The sequence below is a fragment of the Vigna unguiculata genome, chromosome 7 (assembly GCF_037176805.1).
Source record: "Vigna unguiculata cultivar grain cowpea cultivar isolate G323 ecotype 2 chromosome 7, ASM3717680v1, whole genome shotgun sequence".
Taxonomy (NCBI): Eukaryota; Viridiplantae; Streptophyta; class Magnoliopsida; order Fabales; family Fabaceae; genus Vigna; species Vigna unguiculata.
Window position 1 is genome coordinate 43,467,730 of NC_140798.1, and position 26,968 is coordinate 43,494,697.

At 32.2% G+C, this 26,968-nt stretch overlaps 3 protein-coding genes across 4 annotated transcripts; all 3 read left to right on the top strand.

Moving 5' to 3' along the window:
• The first annotated feature begins 125 nt into the window (after window positions 1-125).
• On the top strand, window positions 126-1,219 carry LOC114192282 (non-specific lipid transfer protein GPI-anchored 26-like). Its single transcript, XM_028081960.2, has 3 exons — window positions 126-536; window positions 735-773; window positions 873-1,219. Exons 1-3 carry the CDS (start codon window positions 215-217, stop codon window positions 992-994), a joined length of 483 nt encoding a protein of 160 aa, XP_027937761.1. The 5' UTR covers window positions 126-214; the 3' UTR covers window positions 995-1,219.
• An 11,663-nt stretch (window positions 1,220-12,882) lies between these two features.
• Window positions 12,883-15,507, top strand: LOC114191088 (FCS-Like Zinc finger 8-like). Its single transcript, XM_028080255.2, has 3 exons — window positions 12,883-13,340; window positions 13,447-14,250; window positions 15,045-15,507. The coding sequence occupies exons 2-3, from the start codon at window positions 13,520-13,522 to the stop codon at window positions 15,142-15,144; spliced, it is 831 nt and encodes a 276-aa protein (XP_027936056.1). The 5' UTR covers window positions 12,883-13,340; window positions 13,447-13,519; the 3' UTR covers window positions 15,145-15,507.
• A 1,350-nt stretch (window positions 15,508-16,857) lies between these two features.
• LOC114189642 (Major facilitator superfamily protein) lies at window positions 16,858-25,592 on the top strand. 2 transcript variants are annotated; one of them, XM_085665114.1, is made up of 9 exons: window positions 16,858-17,218; window positions 17,470-17,705; window positions 17,965-18,029; window positions 18,154-18,316; window positions 20,169-20,317; window positions 20,426-20,680; window positions 20,805-20,973; window positions 21,055-21,147; window positions 24,632-25,592. In XM_085665114.1, the coding sequence occupies exons 1-9, from the start codon at window positions 16,990-16,992 to the stop codon at window positions 24,719-24,721; spliced, it is 1,449 nt and encodes a 482-aa protein (XP_085521240.1). In that variant the 5' UTR covers window positions 16,858-16,989; the 3' UTR covers window positions 24,722-25,592. The 2 variants fall into 2 exon arrangements, with proteins under 2 accessions (XP_085521240.1, XP_027934067.1); XM_028078266.2 differs by having other exon boundaries at window positions 16,862-17,218; window positions 24,601-25,592.
• Window positions 25,593-26,968: the final 1,376 nt, after the last annotated feature.

Sequence of the window (26,968 nt, forward strand, 5' to 3'; positions counted from 1 at the left end):
GCCGCAAAAAATACAGAGGTGCCACGAAACACCATTTGATTTCAGAGTTAGTAGTTCGTTCACCCACATAACCAGTCCCTTTTTTTTGTCTCTTTCTTTCGCTTTCGTCCCTATAAAAACCCTTCTTCCCCAACCGTCATACCGAACACAAACAATTTTATTCTGAATTCAAAGAATTCCACAGCGATCGCATCAAACTAAGCATTCGAATCGAATGGCAGAAGAGAGGATGAAGATGAGTGTGGTTTTGGTGATGATGAGCATGCTGTGTGCAGGTGCTGCGGCACAATCATCAAGTTGCACAAATGCGTTGGTGAGCCTGTCACCGTGCCTGAACTACATCGCCGGCAACTCCTCCACCCCTTCTTCAGAGTGCTGCTCTAAGCTTGCCACTGTTGTGAGCTCACAGCCACAGTGCCTGTGTGAGGTTCTTAACGGAGGAACATCTTCATTGGGAATCACAATCAACCAAACCCAAGCTCTGGCCTTGCCTACTGCTTGCAATGTCCAGACCCCACCCACCACTCAGTGCAAAGGTAAGATAAAAAACTTTACACAGATTACTCACAATCATCCTCCTTAATAATCAAACTAAATTACCATTCCCATGTCACTAGGTTAAGTAAACCTAGAATCCAATCATAATTCCTAAGGTTATAACGGGCAATTCTAATCCTAATTTCTAGTTCATATATATTTGTTATAATTAATTTGCGACATGTGATTTTCAACAGCTGCTTCGCCAGCGGAATCTCCGAATTCGAATCCATCAGGTACACGATGTGTTTTCAACTATAGTTTATAAAGATATTTAGGGTTTAAGTTGTTCACCTTAAACTTAATTAACCATCCAATTTGGTAATAAATTGCAGGAACCGGATCCACAAACGTGCCCACCACAGATAATGGTTCATCCGGTGCAAACTCCGACAAGTTTTCTGTTCCTTTGCTGTTTCTGGTTCTTGCATCAACATTTGCGACACTGATTCGTTAATGCGTTGGCGTCTCCTTCAGAATGCTCTATATTTTTTATTTGTTGTTGACTATGGTCGTGTTGGATATGTCATGGGGTTTAGGACTGCTACTTATTCATTCTCGTTTTACTTAGTTTATTACCTATATTCTTTTATCCGTAAAAATACAACACCTTTAATTTGGTTACCTAATTTTGTATTCTCACCTTCACCAATAAATGTGGACTCTGCTTTGTTTCTCATTATGAGTTTGCGATCTTATTTTAACAAATTTAGCGTAAATTATGTTTTAAGGGGAAAATTACATTTTAACAACATCAGATATTCTATATTTTGCTAACGTGCTGTGTATACTGTGTCTTTTTAATGCAGTATTAGCGAGTTTTAATTGTCAACACAAATATGAATTAAATTGAAACTGAATCAGTTACATCTACAACAAAAAATTAAAATTTCAAACGGGTCAAATCAATCATTTTCTTGGTAATTTATTTCGGCATGAGAAAAAATACCAAGTCATGGCGTGAATAAACACGCTATCATTTCACCGCTAGTTGAGATTTTTTTTTTTTTCACAATTTTGACGTATTTGTTTAGTAGGGGACTTTTCTTGCTATTGCGATATTACCTAAAGAAATAGAGTTTTGTACATCCTAACACTATTTTAACGCTTAAAAGAGAGAAAGTGCTAAAATAAAAAAAAATAACTATAATAAATTATATGGCGTGGGAAAAGAATAAAATTACTGACATATATAAAAATTTTAAAATAAATAAAAATATTTTTTAACAACTAAATTTTTACAATTTTCTTTCGCAACTTAAGTTAACGCTTTTTAAGTGGTTTCTCTTTTTTTAATTTTTAATTTTTTTATATTTCAAAACTACTCAAAAAAATATCACTTCAGATTCTAAAAAATAAATTATTAAAAATTTAATTGTTAAAATAAGATTGTCCCAAAACAAATAGTTATAATATAGAAGTATTCATATGTCGTTGGTTTACATTATTGACTTTCTTGTGCTGATCCAACGTATTATTGGACTTAAGTTTTGGTTTTCATATTTGCGAAACATAGGTCAACAGCCACAGTGATACAGATCCAATTGGTTGTGACAAACTTAACGGTACTTCTTCTTCCTGTACTTTCATAATTTCTAACTGTACCCTCATAAGTTTTAAAATGACTATTTTATTCTTCCTAAAGGTGACTTTGGGATCATCAGTTCTGAAGATTTTCTAGATCAAGCTTTTTGAAATGGAATTTTCAGAACAGAATTTAAAACATATTTTTCGTAACATATAAAACGAATCTCGAAACTTGAAACTAAATTTTGGAATGAGCTTTTTTTTATCATATATGATCCCTTCTAAAATGAATTTTTTGGAACAAACTTTCTTTAACTCATAAAATACTTTAAAGAACAACCTTTCTAAAATAATGATGATGTAATTGGATGTAGCAACGGTGACAAGGGTAAATATGGGAATGCAGGAAGAAAAAACTCCTAATGGGTCTTATCATGACATAGCTTGCGCTTCAATTCAAGGTTATAAAAAAATAGAAGCACATAAAGTAATTACTATTATCATAATCACATAAAGTTAGTGATGAAAAGACAAAGAGTAAACGACGAGTTATTATTAATCCAAACAATGTACAACAAAGGAAACATAGAATTGAACTATGCCTCAGAAAATGATACCTCCGAAATTGCTTTTTTTTTTTTCCTTCTCCAAAACGTTGGTCCTACTTCATTTATTTTGTCTTTCAACTTCTTCACGTATTGTTTTCGCAATTCAATATATGAATGGGCCAAAGATGTAAAATATAGTGCAAATTATTTGAATGACCCACACGTCTACATGGGATTTGAGAGCTACATGATTTTAACACATTTTCAAACAATTATGTTTGATGTTATTGATGCAGTAAACACCTTAATTTTTATACATCTTCGCCATTAACTAATTAGAAATTATGGCAGAGGAGAATTTCTATTATTTGATGATAATATAAAAATCTGCTACACTCTTAAGTGAATTTTTCTCTTTCTACATATGTGTGTTTCTGGTGATTCGTCTTAATGCAAAATTTCAACGCATTAGTCACACTTAAATCAGATGTAACAGAAGTAATAGAATTAGAAAAGTCGTTGACTACCATAGCCTAAAAACTGATAAGAGGCCAATAAGCCAATGGTTTAATGTTTGGTTTAACTATGATGCAGACTCTTTGATGGAAAAGTTTATATTTTTTTCAGAGCTTATAGAGACGATTGAAGAGCGTTAAAAAAAAAGGAGATCCAGTCAATAAATATATTTCGATTTTATTTACTACAATCTCAACTAATAATTTTTAAGTAAATAATATAATTAAACTTTATTAAAATGATGTCTAGCGCGAATATTATAAAATTTTATTAAGATATATATTTTTATTTTATTTATGGCTCTTCATGGTACTCTTATTAATCTTTTTCATGTATTTATGCAAATAATCTTGGGAGTGCTCTTTAAATTTAACTTAAGGACCATTCATGACACCTAAAGTTTAAGATCATCAAATTTTAGTATGACTCTTTAGTGACTGTTTCATGAATCACTTGCATTAGGATCAAGATTTTATAACTAGCTACAGTCTTAAATATATTCCTAGCATCTAAAAGTAGAGGAGAATTAGTTGGACCTCAACTTGGAATCAGTTCCCACTCAATACCAAGTCAGTGAAATAAGACGAGTGATCAGTTCATCCGACAACAAATACAAACTAACTCACAGATAGATTGAATGAAAGCATAGAAGAACTAGAAGTACATAAAACTAGAATTAATTACATGCAATCTCACGAGAGAGTTCCACTACTCATAGAATATTGCAATGCAATCCCAACAACATTTAGACATAAGATTTATAATGAAAGCATCTCTCTTAAGCCTCCAAAACTATATTCCTACTCTAGGGGTGGCAAAACGGGTTGGGCCCAACGGGCCAGCCCGTCAGCCCGTGCTAGAAGGAACGGGCTGGGTTGAAGATTTCAACCCGTCAGCCCGTTCTGGCCCGTCCCGTCCAGCCCGTCAACTTCACGGGCCAAACGGGCCAAAGTACGGGCCAGCCCGTCCTGGCCCGTTGGCCCGTTTTAAAAAAAAAATAAAATAAAAATAATTAAAAAGATTAATTTTTTAGATTATATATTTTAAATGTATAAATATATAATAGTATTGTAATTTAAATCATTAGCACCTACAAATTAAGTTTGAATTATTAGTTATAATTGAATAATTTAATATGTAAATTTAATAATTATTTTAACTTATCTAATTAAAAACATTAACTAATCAATTAAAAGTTAAAATAATATTTTATTTGATTAAATATGACTTTAATAATAATTTATATGTATATATAAACAAATTTAAAAAATAAAACAAATTAAAAAATTTAAAAACTAATTAAAAAATTAAAAAACAATTAAAAAAAACTAGACGGGCCAGCCCGGCCCGACCCGTTAGCCCGTCTTATACGGGACGGGTTGTGACTATTGGCCCGTTTCTATTTAACGGGCCAATCCCGGTCCGGCCCGTTTTTTGACGGGTCACATACAGACTGGGCCAAAACGGGCCGGGCTGGCCCGTTTGCCACCCCTATCCTACTCTACTACTACATGTGTCTCCACTCAATGTCTAGAATGAGGACATGAGGTATATATGTATAAATTGTCCAGGGTGGTGCTCAGCTCCAGCTTTGACGCTTGAGCTGTAGAGGTTTTATTCCATATTTTTTCAAACTGTCTTAGTTAGGGCTTAAGTCGCACATTTTGGGCTCGTAAAAGTTACATTCCATATCCTTCCATAAGTGGGTGCTTAAGGTCTCCTTCTCATGAGGGTTTCCTTTTATGGCCCAAGCCTCATCCTCTCATGCTTTAGCTCCTAAGGTAACTTCTCTAGGAAGAAGTCTTCATGGCTTAACCTCAAGTTTAATGCTTGAGGCTTCCCTTTGCAATGAGTTTGCTTTATGGTTTGAGCCTTAATTTTGCTACTCAACTGCATTAGTCACAATTTACCCATAATTGAATGATTTTAATCTAATTTATCTATTTTTCCACTTTAACTATGTGATGATGCTTAAAACTACAAATCAAACTAAATATTGTTGAATTAAGTAGAATCTGAACAAATTCTGAACAAGATAAGTGCTAAAATTATTTTATAACTCACTTAATTTGGGCACTTATCAATATGCAATCAATCTATACTATGTCATTAAAACAAGAATATAACACAAGAGGGATGGAAAAAAATTATATTGAATAGTGAAATTTACAAAATTAAGAATACATTACACTCCATCCCCATGAATAATGGAGTTAGCTGCTCCTTAACATTCTGAATACTGGAATAAAAATAAAGATGAATGTAATATGCCTTCAGAATGCGCTTCTATCTTCTCTCCTAAGTCAAGTGTCATTCTTCCCAAAAGGCGAGGTGTCATTCTTCCCAAAAGAATTATTTCTCCCTCTCTTTCCTAAAAGGGTTTTTCTTTTCTCCAAAAGGTTGTTGATTTTAACCTCTCCCAAATCCTTTATTTATAGTTTTTTCGAAATTCACAACTCGTTAGGCGACTTCTCTTGTTAGGTGAGTTACACACAATTCGTTGGACGAAAGAACCTTCAATGGACGATGACTCAAATTGGACTAGACTTGCAGTTTTGTACTTGATCTTATACCGAATAATCAACTTTATCAATATTCTTCTCTTGCTGATAATTTGATAATCAAATTTTGTTTATATTTTTCTTAATTTTTTATATTTTCACTTATTTGAAAAAATATGTAAACAAAATAGATATTTTTTCAATTTTATTAAATAAAAACCTAAAATATCTAAAAAGATAATAATAAAATAACAATAAAAATTAATAATAAACAAAAAATAAAACATAATAATATCGATTATAAACTGATTTATGTGTTTGTAAAATATGTTAAAGTCAGATAAAACTTAGATGTGTTTAACAACCACGACTTCATAAAAATATAATTAACTTTATGTTTCAAACTGTGTTGACTTTAACCTTTTAAAAAAAATTCATTTAAAATTGGTACGACTTAACTTGCAGTTTCGTCATGACACAATTTGATCATGTTCAATAGTTATTTCTTTTTTAAATTATAACATTTTAGTAATTTCATAATCAAATCACCCTATTTTGATAAAAGAATAAACTATGAAAATCATATCCGAGACTTTCTAGTATAAACCAAGCAAGGACAATAAGGTGGTGTCTACTCATAGTCTCATCAAATTTCGTATGCTTAACAAGACAATATATACATATATAGTTTTCTCTTCAACATCGTAACAAAAACAAACACCCAAGTGGCTCAGTTTAATTCGGACGTGGATTCAAACACCCAAATCAATGTGGGTCCTCCTACCCTTTACTTTCCCTTCAATAATGTACCATAGAAGGGGACGATGTAAAATCACATGGACTAATTTTTAATACTAAAATTTATTACAATATCAAAGTAGATAAAATCAACATTAAAAAAAATTACACCTTTTTACTCTAGTTTTTTTTTTCTTTATTTTTAAATTGAATTTAACCAAATTCACAGTACAGTATATTTGTATTGATTAGTATGTCCCCAATAAAATTTCAGTATCTTCGACTCATATCATTACGTTTATGCTGTGATAAGACGTTACTAGTTGACTACAAACAGTGAATAGTGTAAAACTTTTTAGATTGTAAAGTAATCTGTATTGTCTATATTCCTTTCACTGAAATGCTGCAATTTTTTGTATCAATTTACTAATTTAGACTCTCTTTTTTTCTTGTGAATTTGAATAATTTAGCGTTGGAGATCCATATAAGTGAGACAAACTTTATTTTGTTAGGATAGATAAATAATATTGAATTAAATTAAATTTTTATTTTAATCAAATTATATTATTTCAATATTTATTTTGCACAGCATATGATTGAGTAATAAATAACAAAATTATACTATTATGAAAAAAACATATTAGGAATTAAGATTATGAGTATCATCTATATTATTAAGCATGTTTATAATTAGAATATGAGAAGAATTTTGTGGTTTATGACTCTTTTTGAATAGTTAAACTATATTGTTACAATAATTTTATGTCTTGAAGATTGAGAATCGGCTAAATTATTCGGAAGTCTAGAAACATATTAATTTTAGATTTTCTCATATTTTTAGATGAGAAAATAAATATGTTAATAATTTTCTTACGATTAAAAACTATAAATTCTATAGATGAAGATATTCCTTTCTATATTTTTGTTAATTTTTTAATAAAATTTATCATATTCTCTTATATATTTTTTAATGACTATAGTTTGAGTTTGGCATTTTCTTCTTCTTATTTAAAATATGTTCTATAGATGTAAAATTTGTTACGTATATCTCATAAAATATTCTCTAGACGATTTTTACGTTTCTTTCTTAAAAACTGATAATTAAAATTATTAACATCACTAATATAATTAACCATCTTAATCAAATATCACGTGAAATCTTAAAAAAGCAAACACATACAAAAAAAAAAAAGTTTGTAAGTTTTAACAACAAAAATATAAATTTTAGCTGTCAAAAAGCATTTTGGCAAGATGTTTTAAACGATTTTGTATAATTTTATTCCGACTTAGGGGACATAGTTTGGACGCTAGTATTACCTAACACAAATTATGCAGCCAAGGCGATTCCACTTAAAGCATTATTTAATAACTGAAACTTAGTTATAGCATTTCAAAAGTAATTTTAGCATGATTTTTAATTAAACTCAATTTAAATTTTCATAACAACTGTTTTTAATGTATCACTTATTGAAATAAAGCTGACATTTTTATTTTCTTCTTAAAACCAACTACCAAACATATAAAATATTAATCTATTGGTTTTATCACAATCCTTACTAAATTGTACAAACAAAAAACAATTTGAAGTCATTATTACGACCTAAAGCCATGATAGGCTAGTATTTCAACCGATTTATCAGATGACAATAATAGAGTGTTCCACGTGGTTTAAATCAATAAACTTTGATTAGTCACTGTAGTTAAATGTTAAATAAATATAATCAAAAGCCGACAGCAAATAAAAAAATTGTACCAAAATATTCAGAATCTTAACTTCAAAACAATTACTATATTATACTATTAATTATTATAATGAACAGTGTTTAACAACTCAATATAATTTGATTTGTATTCACATGCAATCATGAATTCAATGACTATAAATAACAAAATTGTGTCACCACACACACACATATATATATATATATATATATATATATATATATATATATATATATAATATAATATAATATAATATAATATAATATAATATAATATAATATATACTTGACCTTATCTTTATTTATTTTAAAATTATTTAAATTCCACTTAGTATTTTAGGATGTTCAGTTAGGAATTGAAACTATAAAAAAACATTTTTAATATTTACTATCTTACTTTAAATATGCACGGTTCACATATATAATACATATACTTAATAATTAAACATAGGCTCCAATTGTAAATTTGTAATTTCTTTTAAAACATAAGGCAAAATATCTTTGAAGAATAAATATGAAAAATAAAAAAAGAAAAAAAGAAAAATAAGGAAAGAATAAGTAGGTGAATTAGAAAAACTAGAATAGAGTAAAAATAACAGTTTTGTTATAAAATAAAAATAATAAGAGAACATATATAAGATAATAAATAACTTGTTTGTATGTTTTGAAGAAATATTAATAGATGCAAAATGTAACATATAAAAAGTATAAATAATAGAATAATAGAAGGATACAAATATTTAAACTTCATAATTAATCATACAAACAATTATAATAAATCAATTCAATCAAATCATATTATGTAACTATATTAAATCTATTGACCCGCTATTAATTCATATTATTTTGTTGAAGTAATTTAATAACTAAAAAGAAAAATTCATAGATAGCCCTACAATATTGAAAATTGCCCTTTATAATTGTTACTATTTTTTTCCTATTAAGAAATTTAAGACATGTGCATTCTTAAAGCTAACCTAAACACCCACTACATTTATTAAAAAAATGCATGAAATTAAGAAACCTTAAGTATTGTTTTCATAACCAACTTACTTTATAATTCAATTTTCATTTTGATTTCAATGCTTTACATCTTACAAGAATAACTTATTTATTAAAATATCCAAAATTAACATGTTGCTTGAAATTTTTTTACCAAGAATTTTAATTTAAGATACAAGACTCTCCATCAAAGTGTTTTATACAAATATGTAATCTCTATCTTATAACAACTCACATGGAGATGTCATGCAAGAAGGTAGACAAAACTAGAATATACACATATAAATAAATATATATATATATATATATATATATATATATATATATATATATATATATATATATATATAATAAAATAAACGTAGGGTAGCTGGCTAGATTGCCTAACATAGGTAGCGAAGGGTAGGGTAGCATTATATGGCAGAATCAATCAAACAACCCACCAGTGAGACAGTGACTTACCTTTTGAGTTTCATATATACAAAATTTTGGAAGGCATAATTTTTTTAACCCTTACATTGTAAGGTATGACAACCTTCATAAGGTGGTTTAATGAGATGTTATTGTAAGTTTTGTTTATATACACAAGAAGATTTATAAGATCAATATTTTTCCCAGATTGGAATTTAAAATTTAGAACCTTTATACGTGGATTATATAGTATTTTTTTTTTTACAAAAGAATTTGGAGTTTGGGTACTTTAATAATGTTGGAAGAATGAATAATGCAGACTCGTCTTGGCGTGCACTTATTGAGCGTTTCATTGGACGTTGCATGTCCAAATCCGCAAAAAGAGTAAAGAAAAGCTTGGCGCATGAGAAGAGTGACGCAAATTTGAACCAACCAGTGGGCTTGGATGGGGTCAGAGTGATGGGTTGGGTATGGTTTCTGGCTTCGTGCTATCATGAACCATGATTCACTCTCTGCTCACAGCCTAATCACACGACGGGTCCCCCTCTCTTTTTCTCTTACATGGCATTCTAGTAATATTATTCATTTTGTTCTACCCAGTAACTCTGACTTAGTCTTCTTTCTTCGATACTTGAAACTGAATAATTTTAAAAATGTTGAAATTGGAAATGAGAAAATGAAGTTTCTGATGTAAGATATATGTATAACTTTTATTTAAGATTAATTTAGATCTGAAGATTTTGAAGGAGAGAAAAATGTTTAAGAAATAAAGAAAGTGAAGGTGGGTCTTATTGTCATTTAAAAGGTTAGTAATTGTGAAAGAGTTATGGGTGGGAGTTAAGTGACGTAGATGGAGTCAGAGAATTGAATATGAACAGTGTTGAATAAAAGGATGGTGAAATGAAGTGAAGTGGGACCCGTTATTATTAGGTTGACGTAGGAGAATGGTAAAGTATATTTATATATATGATTTGACGGTCGTGTACAAATTAACTCTACAGAGGGGTCCGTGAACTCCCCCACTACTACTCAATTTTTCTTTTTTAAAGATAAAAAATATGCACCAATCGTGTGCTTAATTCAAATGCTTCCACTTTAATTTGTAGCCACTGTGAATGCACAAAAATGAAGTCTTATTATATTAATTTTGTAATAATTTTACAATAACCACTCTATTTTAAATATATGTTATTTTAATCTAAAAGATTTGTTTAAGTATAGTAACATCTCTTCTTCTAATAATAATATAGAATGTGAATGGCATGGTATGAATTGTTAAATATTATTGACTTTTGGTATTAAATAAGTGTTATAAAAGTTAAATTTAACTACCAAAATTAAATTTAGCAATGAACTTCACTAGTTTCTCGCATTTTTTTTTAAAGATAACAACAACTCACCAATACATGTCATACAGATTTGCAAGTACTTAAAACTGTTAAACTTTTTTGTTTTCAGTAAAAAAAAAAAAAACATACACAAAAGAAAAAAAGTTGGTTTTGATCACTTTTGTAGGAAAAAAAAAAGATTCTAAGGGAATGCTTTATTTTAAACTTCATTATTACCTGCAAACATGACACAGTTTACACAATTTAAGATAATTCAGTTGTTTTTTTTTTCTATTTTGACTGCTTTATTAAGAGCTAATAACTCATGCACATTTTTGTATTAGTAGAAGTAATAATCAAACTTTTTAAAAGTTTAATGCATAATACATACAATTTGTAATCTAGAAACAATTACCTTTCGTGTTTGCAATAACAATAAGTATATTAAAATTTATCCCAATACCTAAAAAATTTGTTGCAATACCTAAGAATCATTCAAAATATTGTTTCTGATTGAATGGATTTTCAATATCAAAATACCAAGTAAATTATAAATTCATTATTAATAGTGCAGATGAACATTTTAGTTTTAAAATTTATTTATTAATTAATTAAATTATAAAAAAATTATTTACAAAACTAATAGTGAAAATAAATATACTAAATTAAGTTAATTTTACAAAATTATAAGTTAATTAAATACTTTTAAATGAATAAAATCAAAGGAATAATTTATATATTTCTTCAAAATACTTCTAATTATTTATTTATTTAATATGAGTCAGTAAACTCTTGTTGATAAAATAATGACTTTTTTTTTTCTCCAATTTTTTTTTCTCAAACACGTTCTTTGAATCACATCTCTTAATTCTATCATTAACTGAAATTTCAACTTTTTATTCTATCCACTATTCAAATATTCGTTATAAAAATTGGTATAATAGCATTCCTCTACACAACAATACTATACAATCTGATTTATAAACATTTTTAGTATGTCAATTTCATATAATTGATTGGATATACGTAATAAAATTCAACATTGGTGGACGAATCTCCATTATGTTAAATTTACATCATAATAAGTCTCATTGGTAATTATTTCTATAACCTTAAAATTAAGTGCACTTCTTTTAAAAAGAAATTATAAGCATCAATTTTAGTTATATTTTTATGTATTTAATTTAGATTAAGACGTGGTATAGGCATGGAGGCATCTTGTAATTGAAGTCTCGTGAGTGGTTGTATCTATGATGTGAGCATGCTATGCTATTATACTTTATATTTGCCTTTGATCCACTGATGCTGAGTGAGTTGAGAGTGAAAGATTGAGATAGCCAATCGCGAGTTGAGAGTGAAAGATTGAGATAGCCAATCGCAAATTCCACGCACAAAACATCACCTTACCTTTTTTTCTCACAAACACATCAAACTCAGACACTGTTACTGCCATTGCTGAGAGAGAAGAGAGTGCAGCGTGGCGGTTTTGTTAAAACCACGGATCATTTTCTCCTGAAACTAACACACGCTAAAAAAGTAGAAAAAAAGAAAAAATTCTCGAACACACGCGTCTTTATAAGAAGACACCAACAAGCCATACATTCTCAGTACTACTACCATCACCACACACCGCTTATGATTTCTGAATTCTGAATTTTTCCTTGTCTTGTGTCCTATCCTATGCTTCTCTCTTTCTCAGTACTGGTGGCTCTGCAACTCCATGCCAATTTTTCAGGGCTCATGATGGAGTCTTGAACTAGTGGAAAATAAAGAGGGAGAAAGAGCACAGTGAAAAAAGATAACCCCACTAGGCATAAAAGGGAGAGGAGAAAAAAAGAGAAGGGCTTTATGGATTACGTATGAATTATCATCATCACAACCGTAGCTTTTTTAAGTTTTTATCTTTTACATTTTGGTGGGGAAATGGGATTTTAGGGACCAGTTGAGTGGGTTTTACCTTAGGGGTGTTTGGCCTTTTACTCGTAAGGCACTAATAATTTGAGGTGAAACAGAAGTGAGAGACATAAATGCAGAGAAATTGAAAGGAAGAAATAAAGGTAGCCAAAAGAAGGAACAAAAATACAAACTCTTCTTTGTTCTGCTGTCTGATGCATGCACGTCTGGTCCTTTGATCATGACCACTGAGGGTCTCTTCGCATGTCGTTTTTGAGCCCCATCGTGATTCTATTCTCAGAAACAGGAGAACCGAGGGCGAGAAAGCCGGGGAAAAAGTCATTTTTCTTTCTTTCTTTCCTTCTTTTTCCTTTTTCTTCAACAAAATAAAGCAACTCCTATTTTCCTTCTGTTTCTCAAAGTTTCTCACTGGTTTTGGATTGGGGTGTCACACAGGGAGAGGTTTCTACTCATGGAAACTTGTTTGCAATTTGCAGTTTTTCCCTTTTCTTCTAAGCCTTCACAGAATTTATAGCCTCTGTTTAAAGTCGGTGTTGGTGTTGGTGTTGCCTCTTCCAACTGATGGTCGTGTTTGGTTGGCCAACCTTGTCCTTTCAGGTGATTCCTGTACACACACAAACACAAGCACTGTTATCACATGAGCACTACTTAAACAACTTAACATGGTTCTAAACTTGTGGCATATTCTGTGTCTTGGTTTCAGGAAACATAAAAGCAAGCTAAGGTGATTGGTGACTGAGTGAATGAGTTAGTGAGAGAAACAAAACAGGGGTCTAATGGCAGATTCTGGTTCCTCAGAAAAGTACAAGAAATCCGTTTCGTCTTCTTTCTTCAGTTCTCCTAGGTTGTTCACCAATTTCACTCCCAAAGGTTTCCATGAAACCGAAACCATGATGAGCCCTACCTCCATACTCGACAGCAAGCCTTTCTCCGGTTTCAAGAACCCTTTTTGGTCCGAAACAAACAGCCCCAGAACCCCAGGGAGTGAACACAAGCGTCACTGGGACAGATTGGATTCTAAAGGTGTTGGTCTTGGCCTAGTGGACGCTCTTGTCGACGAAGAGAAACACAGTGAGGCGAGTTCCAAACATGAGAGTCGAATGGTTGTTTTTGGATCTCAGCTTAAGATTCAGATTCCTCCGCTGTCCCCAACTGAATCATCCAAATTAGTAGCTGAAAAGGGAAATTTTTCCCCTGGGAGTGTGTGCATGGGAAAATCTGCATCCGGGGGTGCTAATTCTCAGCGAGTTTTTATGGGATGTCTCTCTGCAAGCGAAATGGAACTCTCTGAGGACTACACTCGTGTGATTTCCCATGGGCCAAACCCAAGAACCACTCACATATTTGATAATTGCGTCATCGAGAGTAGCTGCTTCGAACTTGGGTGCTCTGTTAAGGAAAATGGGTGTTTTCCTCATCACACCAATTATCACTCTCGAAGCTTTTTGAGTGTCTGCTTTCACTGCAAAAGAAACCTTGGAGAGGGTAAAGACATCTACATGTACAGGTAATTGCTTATTCTTTATCTATCCCCGTAAAAATACTTGTCCAGTTCTTTGTTCTTGAAATAGGAATTTAATTGGCTTGTTCGATTTGAGATGTGAATAGACAGCAAATTTTACTCATTTTTATAGACTAGATGAAACCTCGACTGAAATTATTCTGTTTGCGTCATATAAATTATGGTGAACTATGAAAAATCTGGGAAAAATTACTCGGAAAAACAAAGTCTTTTCTTGTAGTATTATTCTGGTTTTATTTAGTTTTATTTGGCCTGATCAATATTAAAAAAAAAAATGAAAGAGTTTTACTGCGAGCATATTTGTCAGAACTTATCTGGCACTAGGCTCTAACAGGAATAGCTGACAAAGGATTCAAGTGGTCTTTATTTAAAGAAAGGAAAAAAGCTGATTTTGCTCATTTGTGTACTGCAAAGTTGCTTTAATATCTGATCATCAAACGGTACTACATCTTGAATATATTTCTGCAGAAAAAATTAAATTGATGTCATAATGAATGGGGCTCGCCTATATCTGCCTAATTTCGTTTTGTCCTCTTCGTATCTTTGAGCTCTTTCTATCCGTCCTCTTAAAACAACAAAGACTGGGAAAATTTTGAATTGAAATATTGTAAGCCAAAGTAACTCTATTTTCTATTTTGGTCAAACACAATTAGTTCTTTTGTTACACTATAAAGTTAAGGATAAGAGTGAAATGAAAGTATGATCTACTAATTTATATTAGATCAGAACTATTAATAAACATAAAGATCTTAAATTTAGTTGGTGATGTTGTAATGCAGGGGTGAGAGAGCATTTTGCAGCAATGAATGCCGTTACCAAGGGATGCTTTTGGAGGAAGAGATGAATAAATTAGAAGGCAGTGATATTTACGGGCCATAGTTTGATTCCTTAAGCCTCCAACGCCCAAAAGCCATTCGATGATTTGCTTCAAAGGGCTCAGAATAATACCTTCATTTTTATTTTTCTAGGACAAAAAATGGTCCTTGGAAATCAGGATCACTGTACCTGGTTTTTCTATTTCTGCTTATCAGTGTGACCCTGTATGAGATTAGCAATGTAGAAGATAGAAAGGGGAATTGCAGGCAGAGATAGTACTGTAGAGTTGATTTTATTGAAATGATGAATGAATTAGGGGATTGCTGTTGGGTTGGCCACAGTTTTGTAATGATACATGTGTATGACTTGATCTTCCATATTATCTTTGTTTATTGTTATATAATATAAAGTATTGGAAAGTGATAATGATAATACTATAATGACACGCTCATAGGACCAGTGACATCATCTGTAGTAGTAGTAGATTCTCTTCTCTTTGTGCTTTTAGCATATTTTCAGTACATGATGATCGGAGCCGTTGTACTGAGCATTTAGATAATCCGATGGTGGATTTGTGTATGGTTTGGAGTGGAGCACATGCTGTAAGGTTTAGGAGGGAACAGTTTTCTGACTTGGTCAGAAGAATGATTCTGTGGCGTTATGTTAAGCACAACATTTGTGGCAAAACAAAGATGGTAGTAAAACTAATGAGTAAACTCATAGCGTAGTTACCCTTCTTTCTTTGTTTTATTTATTTACTTTTGGTTAAAGCGAAGCACGTCTCTGTCAATATTTGTTTTTCTTATTTTTGGAAACTTGCAATTTCCTTTTTGGTGGATACTTGAAGCTGGATTTGGTAAGACACACACATATTTCTGCTCCCCGTAAAGTATTATTATTTGTTTATCCTTAAGATACACACATATTTCTGCTCCAGTCAAGTTTTATTATTTGTTTATCGTTACCTTGATATTTTTTAATATTTTTTTAAGGTTAAATATATTTTTAGTTTTTAAATTTTGACACAAAATTAAAATTTGTCATTCTTAAACCTTGATACAATTTGGTCTCTAAATTTTAAAAATGAGTAAATATAGTTTTTTTCTCCAAATTCCATTGTGTTGATTTTTTTTAAGTGTCAAACTTGTTTTAAGATAACATTGAATTGTTTTCATTTTGATAAGTTTCAATTCAAATGTTAGTCTAAAATATAAAATATATTCATTCACTTTTTAAGTTTTGGATTAAAATGTATTAAAGTGTGGAATTGAACAATTTTCAATTTTGTATTTAAAGATAAAAAAATATTTAATATTTTTTTTAATTAAGTATCTTGCAAAATGTTTAAATCATAAAATTGAGTTACTCTAAGATAATTCTCTAAAAAAAGTGATGCGTTTTTTGTTTTTCAAAGCTGAAATGTATTAAAAGTTGATAAATTCTATAAACTAAACGAGTTGTGGTAAACGTGTTCCTTATATATCCCAATAAAATTTTGTCAAAATACAGGCTGAAAATGCTTAATTGTAAATCTCGATTTTTTTTAAGACAGATTAGGGAAACATGTTTCTATTGTATTATTAGATGTGTTTTCACTATTCATATATACAGCTTTAACACATTTTTGTTACGTATAGAATGATAGAAGAAAAAAAAAACAACGAAACCCATTCTAAAGGCCCAACACAACCTTTTAAGGGCTTCGAAATTCACTGAAAAAAGGCTATTCGAACTCCATCTTAGTACACCACAAAATATCCATATCTTATTCATTCACACCTCACACACGCACGCACCGCACTAACTTCACCATAGCTGCTATGCCAGGACTGTAGCATCTATAACATGCTTCAAATTTCAACTCCCTAATGAATTTAATTACACCAATAAATATTTCCATAAAATAAAATGACTTGCGTTTACGTTTTGTATTTATTACCATTTCTACCCTCCAAATTTTCCAACTTTTATCCCTCACTCACACGCCGCACGCCAATTATCTCTCGTACTCCGCCATTCCGCCGGAGAACGCGTCGGAATCAGCCGGAAATGGAAATGTCCGGCACTGTACCGAGGTCTAGCTCCTCTCTCCGACTCAGTAACGAGGATAGCGACCCTTTTTTGGTTTCTCGTATAAGTAAGCTTCAAAATTGAAATTCCTCATCCACGACACATGCAACTTTTAATTTTCTTTTTGGCTGTATAAATTTTCTATGTGCTTTTGTAAATGTTATCCTTAATGCAATTCATCATGCGTTTGCTGAGTGATGAAGTATTCTACACTGAGCTTGAATTATTATGTATTTTTTTCTTAATTTTTGAATTTCATAAATTTATTTTCAAATATGGTAAAATGGCATCAATGTTGGATTTTGATTTTTGTGGCAGGTGCTGGAAAAGATGACGCTTTAACAACTGATATCGATCTAGAGGCTTCTTCCTCTAGTAAAGTTCCTCCTAGAAAGCACAAATATCGTATGAGCAGCATCAAATTGTTTGGGGTAGAGTTATCCCCTGACAATGTTGCTGTTGCGATGGTGTATTTTGTTCAAGGTGTTTTAGGTCTTGCAAGACTGGCTGTCAACTTTTACTTAAAAGATGATTTGCATTTGGACCCTGCTGAGGTGTGTCTTCTGAACTCGGGGTTTAATATGCTGTTCGTGCACATCTTTTGATTAATTTCATTTTAATTTTATAATATGTGTTCATTTATCTAACTTAAGGTGTGAGTTCTATGTGAACATTTGCTTAAATCAAATATAGAAACCAAAAGAGTGATGATAGCATTTCCTTGAACTTCCGATCCTTTTTCTTTTTTTATTGAATCAATTATGAACTGACATTTGAAGGACTGATATGTTACACTCACATAATGTTGGCTAGGCAGCTGTCATTGCTGGTTTGTCTTCTTTACCGTGGCTTGTCAAGCCTCTGTATGGGTTTATTAGGTGAGTCCAAAACCTACTCACTTTTTCCGCTTCCCGAAGTGGGTGCTTCATTATTTTCTCAATTTTATTTTATCTATACCGGGGACTGCATTTTCATTATTGAAGTAATTAATGTGGTGTGCAGTGATTCGGTCCCCCTCTTTGGTTATCGAAGAAGGTCATACCTGGTTTTGTCAGGGCTGTTTGGTGCACTCTCATGGAGTTTGATGGCTACTTTTGTTGACAACAAATATAGTGCTGCTTTTTGCATACTTCTTGGATCTTTCTCTGTTGCCTTCTCGGATGTTGTGAGTGTCTCCTACTTAGTTATTCACACATGTTTTTTCTCTGGAATAGTTTAATTACAGAAATGATGCTTGTTACACATCAACACCAAGCGGACTATCTAACATTGATGTGAAATTACTGAAACACAAGTGTGAGTGAACTGAAAAGTGGGTAGGATAGTTTGTAATTAAATGATAGAAATATATAGATGTAAGGTGATGTATGTATTATCGTTGTTCTTTAATTATGCTGGTGTACTTCCTATGTGCTTTATTTTTGTACTTGTTATCTTCAATTGCAAGTACATATCTTGTAGCAATGAATGGGAGAATCTTTTATACATATATTTTCTCCTTTTAATTGGAAGTTGGCTGTTTTATGAGTGTAAATGATTGGTGGAATATCCCTTTTTCTTGGTTTGCTTATTATATCAATGTTTAAGCTATCAATTTATGCCAAAAATCTGTAATACATAAAAAAATCCTGTTATCAAAATTCAGTTACCTGATCTCCATCCGGTAGTGAATCTTACATGAGTGCAAAGAACCTTGCACAACACAAGGGAGAAAAGAACCAGAAATTAAAAATTTTCATCCAAAAATCTCTTTCCAGAATTCTTCCCAACTGTTTGATATTTACAGTCAAAGATATCTTAGTTTTTTTCTTAGCCTTGGAATTTCCACGTCACTTAACTACCAAGGTACAGGTGATATGAGCTTTGTAGTGTTTGCTCAGGACCAGCCGAAGGGCTAGTATACAGTGACAAGAACCTTGGAGATTCACACTACAAAAGCTAATAATTACGGTTGGAGATCCTTGGGCCTTATAAACCTCACAGTTGAATTCCATCCTTCCAATCTGAAACCTAAGTACCATACCCTGCAGTAGGTCCTAACATCCCACCACACTCCGGAGACCCAGCGCCCATATGTGCTGGCTGTGCACTAGCCCTGACTAGTCTTGCATGAACACTGCAATGCCAACATCACCATCCATGCCCCTTGTTTTCAGTTGAGAGATATGGTGGAAGGTTCTGATACCAATTGATGCACTAAACTAGTTTAAAATGAAGCAAACAGGAAGAATTGAATAGAAAACTAGGGAAATGTACCCTGGGAATATTATGGAGTATGCGGGTCAGTATAACCAGGAAGAATTCAACAAGGTGATTCGTGAGCACCTCTCCTCTCTCCTACAACTTCTAACCTCCCATATTTATAGTCTTATAGATTTCAATACATTTAAATTAATTCCCTATTCCAAATTTATTTCTCTTTTTTACACACACCCCCTTCTAACTATTGGCCGTCCATCATCCATGAAAGAATCTCTCATGGAGTAAAATAAAGTGGAGAGTGAAAACAAAATAAATATTTTCAGAAATACAAAATATTTCTTTTTTTATGTTTAACTTTTATGAAATTTTATTGGTTTATCATTTCTTTTTTGTCAACAAGGAACAGTTTGGATAAATAGAAACAACTGTCTACTTGTTCTCTTCATTATTGACGTTTTTTTTATATAGATTTTATGCATGCTTGCAATCACTTCATTTTGTGATTCATTCTTTCATATGATTTGATTATTTTATAATGTACTATATTTTAAATTTTAATTAGTTAACTCCTTCCATCATCTGGTATTTAGGTTTTCATATTGCACTAAGGTATTAAATTGATACCTTACTGCTATATATATTTTAGTCCTTTTGCAGCTTTGCCTTTTCCATCACCGTGCTCAATGCATGGATGCAAATTCACCTTATTTTCTGTTTTCAATTTTATACGCCTCTGACATTATACCTGTAGTTTTCTGTCATCTGTAGATTGAAATTGTTCAGAGAACTATTTCAGACACTGATCTGTGCTTTAGGTTGTAGATTCAATGGTTGTGGAGAGGGCACGTGGTGAGTCACAAAGCACCTCAGGATCTCTTCAGTCTTTATGTTGGGGTTCTTCGGCCTTTGGTGGAATTGTGAGCTCGTATTTCAGTGGGTCTTTACTGGATGCATATGGAGTAAGGTACTGAAAGAAGTCTGTGAACCAAGATACTTCTGATTTCTGATAGAGGTATTTCTTTTTTATCTTTTTAATGTGCTTCTAAACTCCAATAACTATATACTGTTGCAGGTTTGTTTTTGGGGTCACATCATTGCTTCCGTTGATAACATCTGTAGTTGCCATTCTTGTAAAAGAACAACCAATGCTCGGTGCAGCTACGGGGCCAAATCTTCTCTTTTCCGGGACAGAGTTTTGGGAAAGTTCAAAACAGAGCATTATTCAGCTCTGGGGTTCTGTGCGACAGCGTAGTGTTTTTCTACCCACTCTGTTTATTTTCTTGTGGCAAGCAACTCCGCAGTCTGACTCTGCGATGTTCTACTTTACGTATGTTCACTGTTAATATGATCATTATTATTTTTTATCTATGAAGAGTTTCCTGTGCTCTTGGTATTCTCTTATCACCTCATTGTATTTACTTCAATTTTAAATGATCTGTTATCCATTTCAGAACAAATTCTCTTGGTTTTACCCCGGAGTTTTTGGGACGTGTCAAGCTTGTTACCTCAGTTGCGTCTCTGCTTGGCGTTGGTATTTATAATGGATTTTTGAAGAATGTCCCTTTACGGAAAATATTTCTTGCAACTACCCTTTTAGGTTCAACTCTTGGGATGACTCAGGTTAATTGTATAATTCAGTTAAATGTATATATTTTTAATGTGAGATGACTGTTCTAAACATCTTTATGTTTTTATTGTCAGGTTTTCCTTGTTACTGGACTAAACCGGAAATTTGGCATTAGTGATGAGTGGTTCGCGATTGGTGATTCATTAATTCTCACTGTTTTGAGTCAGGTTAGCATTTTATTCTTCTACTCATTAGTTATATACTACTGGCTCCCGACAAAATACCTTCTTTACTGTTGTTATTAATCAGGTTATTGTGTTTACTGAAAACAGTTTTCTTGTATTTCATTTATCCTTCGCTATTCAAGCATTAAAACTATTTATATTTCCACCCTTCTATTAGAATCTATTAGTTTCTCACTGTAATATTAAATTTTTCTGGGTAAATTTAAGTCTGCTATTGTTGGTACTTTTGAAGCTGCTATTATTTGCTAATCTTAGATGGGAAGTTATTGTTTTTGTTTACAATGCAAATGCACTAGTAACTTCTAAAAGCAGTTAAAAGGGCCTAAAGCACCAGCAGTTAGCAGTCTTTTTGAAGTAGCTCTCGAGGGATTTATTGTAGAATTAAATTACATGTTTGCATTTGGAAACGTTAATATCATTATGGTTTCTTGCGAATTAAAGACTAAGTTTGTTAGTGTTAGTTACTTATCATTATTCTTAGATGTTGAATTTATTTTTATTTTTCTTAAATGTAATGTCACTCTGAATCTATATGGTAAGGTTGTTTGGTGCTTCCTAAATAAAGCATTTTTTTTTCTAAAATCTCTAGTCTTCAATATGGTATCTGAGTGAGTTTGATTCTGCTCTGCCTGTCTACTCTTCAGATCAAATTTCTGACATTGTCTACTGCTATACTTTTCATTCAGGCATTGTTCATTGTGGTATTCATCCTCTGTTTGTCTGCTCATAGCTACTGTCGTCCCCTCTGTAGATCAAGAGAGTCTCATGTTTTTTATCTTGGTTCTGTGGAACTTCAGTCTAATGATTTACATGATGCACTAGTCTAATTTTTGTCCTAACTGTTGATTGGAAGTTTTTATTGATTGAGTGCATTTCTACAAAGAATTTTCTAGATATTTGAGAGATCCAGAGTTCTTCTGAAACCTAATTCTATTTAACTATATTAATATCTTCTTCTCAACCCCTCTTAATATCTTTATGCAGCTACTGATCTGCTAACATATACCCACCTTTAATTGGTCTAAACAGTTACAAGACCGTTTCCCTTGTTTTACAACCCCTTGTATTTCATTGAATGTCTATCCTACTCACACAACTAACTAATGGATATCTGATACAACTGGTACGACAGCCGTGAGAAAGAACTGATATCACAGCAGTTAGAAAGAACTGATCTTCTATTGAAAGAAAATAGGGATAATGCGTATCTATCACTAGTCTCCCCCTAAAGTTTCACATTGTCCTTAAGGTAAACAGCTTGTGACTGCTGAAGCAAAGTCCTACTGGTATTTCAACTGATTTAAGCAGCGTGGTTTCCAAGCCAACCAGACCATTTCATCCCAAAATTAACGTTTAATTAACCTGGGACAAACACAAATGTGTGAGTGAGTCAATTCTTTTGTAACACTGTTTTCTATGGCCTTTTTGACCGTGAAACAGAGTGTTTCCAATTGCTGCTGAAGAGGTTATGAAGTTCTTCCACCTTATTTTACTGGTTTTTGTTCATGTGAACAAGGAACAATTCAGTTCCTGTGGCTTCCTGTTTTCTTCCTATTTTAGCATTTCATCGCACTAATTTTGAAAAGAAGCTATTTCTTTCTCTAGAGCTCCTCCAAAATTCCAATTCTTCACCATACTCTTTTCCGTGACTGTATATGATTCTTGTGTTTCTTGCAATGGCGGTTGCTCACATTAATTTCCTCAGTTTCCATCCTCTTTTGTCCCTCCAATTCTTCTTTTCTTGGTCCATTCACCAGATTTGATTCTTCTTTGCCACCTTGATACTTTCCTTGGCTCTTGATCCATTGAAATTCATCATCGCTTATTTTATCTTCTTCCTCTGAATCTTGAAGACAAACTCAAATCTTTGGTTGAAAAGCACATAACACAACCTTATCAGAGGTAGGAAATGTGACAATTTGGTTGCTATTCTAACAAATCATACAATTGAGAGTGTCTCCTCTCAGTGTCATCTAAATCCCAAGGTAGGTTCTCCTCTCGCACTTCAAGTTCCATCAATGTTCTAAATTGATCAACTACCAAAGGTGCATCCCTTCCCATCAAATCTTGGAATCATTTTCACAACCTCCACAAGTCCAAGATTGAAAGCCCTCATACCTGTTTATATAACTGAAATCGTAACAGTGAGAAATAATGGGTTTTTTATTGGTTGAAACTAGTAAGGGAACACTATGATACCTGATTCCAGATATCTGAGAGTACTGTATACACTCTTCGCACTACTTTCTCTACCTCAGTCCCCTAACCTATTTACAGTTATCCCAATTTATAGGCAGCTACTGGTTTGATAGCGTAAACCCACATTTAATGGGCCTCTAATAGTTGTAGACCCATTCCCCTTTTTCTAACACACAAGCCCTTGTATTTCTTTCTAACTAACTAATTACTAGCATAACAAATTAATGGCTATCATAAGTATCTATCAATACTGGACGCCCCCACCTCGCAAGCATTGACCCTGGCCCCATGGTAAATATAGCAATGATAGCTGAAGTTGCTTAGGATTCCGAGTGGTAGGCAGCTACTCGTAACATATACCTACCCTTATGGGGACCGGAACCTGACTGTTTACTAACTTAACTAATGGGTATCTATCAATATAGTTGCTGGTCCAGTCCCCTTTTTTCTACCATAACCCCATGTATTTCTTTGATTACCTAACCTATGTAATTGCTATCATGACTAACTAATGGGTATTTATGATAAAAATCTTAGTTGTAAAGTTTACTAGTCACTCATAAACAGAGGACCTTTCTTTGTAGACTATTTTGGTGTTGTCCTTCTATTGTGCCTTTAAAATACATTGATTTTGATATATTAAATAAGTTTTTAATGTATTTAGAATATCAAAATCAGTATACTTCGATGGCACAACACAAAAAATCACCAGTAGACAATCTAAATTCGTTTATTTATAAGAAGGAAAATGCAAGCAACACATTCTCTAACACACTCTTCTATTGATTAAATTTTATGGCAATTCATAAATTTTGGTGGGTCTCACTACTTATTTAACCATTTTTTTCTCCTGACTTTGTAGTTTTCAATCAATATTAGCCAATTATACAGTGTGTTGGAGATCTTGTTATTGGCACTCTTGTAGAAATACATGGTTTCCATGGATTTGAAGTTCGAAATGTAAAAACATAATTGTTTCTTCTTCCGACTTGTTTTTGAAGATTAACACCTTCCTTATGGAGAAGTAAATTTAAAGGATGAATATACCTTTTGTAGCAGTTTTGATAATGATAAATGAAATTTGATCTTTTTTATGACTTACGACATAATTAAATGTGCCCTACTAACGCGCACTACGTGGATAACTTTCGTGTGCTTTGGTTATACAACTCAACTATTTGTGTATTATCTGTTGCAGCAAAATTTGTCTTGCATCTGATTACTGATTTATTACAGGCTTCTTTCATGCCCGTTCTTGTGCTAGCAGCAAGATTATGTCCTGAAGGAATGGAGGCAACTCTTTTCGCAACTCTCATGTCTGTATCTAATGGAGGGAGTGTTCTTGGGGGATTGTTAGGGGCGGGCTTGACTCAACTATTTGGAATTACCAAGGACAAATTTGATAACTTGGCACCTCTGATAATCCTTTGCAATCTTAGCTCATTATTGCCTCTACCTCTTCTTGGCCTTCTCCCTAGGGACAATCCTGATGGGAATCCGGACGACGATTCCGATATTGAGATGAAGTGTCATTGATTCTGGTTGTTTGTCCTTGGCTTTTCACGTACTTGTCTCTCTTTGCCAAAGCTATAGCTCTCATTGTTTGCAAGTTCAACAGATGTCACTTACACTTGCAGAAAAAAATTGTATATGTATATACGATGCTCAAGTTTCTACCATGGGTTTTACCACGACACCAAAGTCAAGTTAAAATCAAAACTGTTTGATTTTGTGGAGAAAAAAGCTTCTAGACAATATGACTCAAGATAGTGCTAACCATCAACGACAGTGTCAATCTCGTCAGAACTCTGAACTATCATTCACGGGGTTCTTTGTAGTGTACTTTCTCCTTTTTTGTTTAATCATGCACCCTTTTACTTCTTTGTAAGAACTTGGGGGCTCTGTATTTATTAGCCAATAATCGTTATTCGATAATGGCAATCGCTATTAAGCTGCTTACGTGTTTCCATAAGCAGTTATACTTAATCAGAAAACAAGCAACTTATATTTCTTGTTATCTTCTAGTAAAAAGAAGATTCACTGGGTCCATGTACTGCTTAAGGTTAAGTAATTTTGCCGGGGTGCTTATGTTCAACATTCTCATATGTAGTAAAATGGAGGACTAGTGATTTCATATAGTTCTAGACATAAAACATTCGCCTGTAATTGTCTAAATAAAGTTCTCAGAACTTATATTCAGGATTTTCAATTTTGAATTTTTTTTAAGATTTCGTAGTGTTTGGTTATGTGTTAAATTGTGTAAAATTCATTAGAATTAATTTTGTAACGTAAAACTAATACGTGTTTGATTTTTAAAATTAATTAAAGAGTAAAAAATTTACATCGAATGAGAAGCAGTTAATTTTTACTTTTAGGTTGGATAATTGATTCAATTGGAATTAATTCTCCAAACGCAGCACCCTTTAAAGGAAGAACGAGTCAATGTTTTATTTATGCTTTCTTTCTTAATAGATCATAATGTGTTTAATAAAAGTGGGAAAAGGAGAGGGAATGAAGATGTACCGGAGTGAAGGTTATAAGCTACGTACGTGTACTTTATATGAGTGCTGATACATACATCACTTTTTTATAGACATTCCAACAACACTGTTACACGTTGTTTTGCTTTTTGTTATTTCTTAATTTTTTTTTTGTTTTTTTTTTTTTAATTTTGTAGTAGGGTTGTCGGGTGGATGTTGGGATCATCCTAGGTGTCCATTTATCTCCTTTTTATTAGACATCCTTTACATTATCTTATCTTGTATTATATTAATATAGCATGTATTATCGGTATTAAAGTTTACATGGTTGATTAACCTTTTATAACTTTTAAGTCAGTTATTAAAAAAAATGATAAATTTATTATGTACTACAGTTTGTAATTGTAACTATATGATCATGTTCAAATAATTTATATACTTAGCATAAATTATATGTTCATGTTTTATTATCAAGTTTTTAATCAAATGATGACCTGTAGTTCTTTTCAATTCTGTAAGACATTTAATTTAATTAAAGTTTATTTACAATAGAGATCAAATTGAAATGTTTATTCAGTATTAAAAATAAGGTACACACGTCGCAGAGCGTTTTTATTTCGGTGAAGATATGAATACGTGATGTTTTGAAGAATGCAAAAACCTTACTTTTTTTTTTTTTTGCAATGATAGTATAGCAGATTTAACAAATAAAAGAAATTCCAAATTCATTGAATGTTGAATGGTTTTCTTACCATTTTTCCATCTTTGTGTTCCTTCGTCATCACTTATCCAAGCAAATTATAATGGTACGTTTGAAAGTTCTGGAATGAATAGGATGAGATGAGATAGCAGCAAAGAAATGGAATAAAAGAGTTATTAAACGTAATAAAATATTGAAGGACACACTGTTAAAATAGATAATGTTTGAGTTCTGGAAGGTAATAAGGTACATCGAGAAGGAGTAACATAGAAGAGTTATATAGTAGCATAGTAAATTACATATTATTAAGATAAATAATGTATTTCTCGTTTTAATTTGGAAAAAAGAGCATAAAGGAACTTCAAGGTATGAAGAACAAGGTACGTTTACATAATATTATTTGATAAATATTTGTACCGAATGT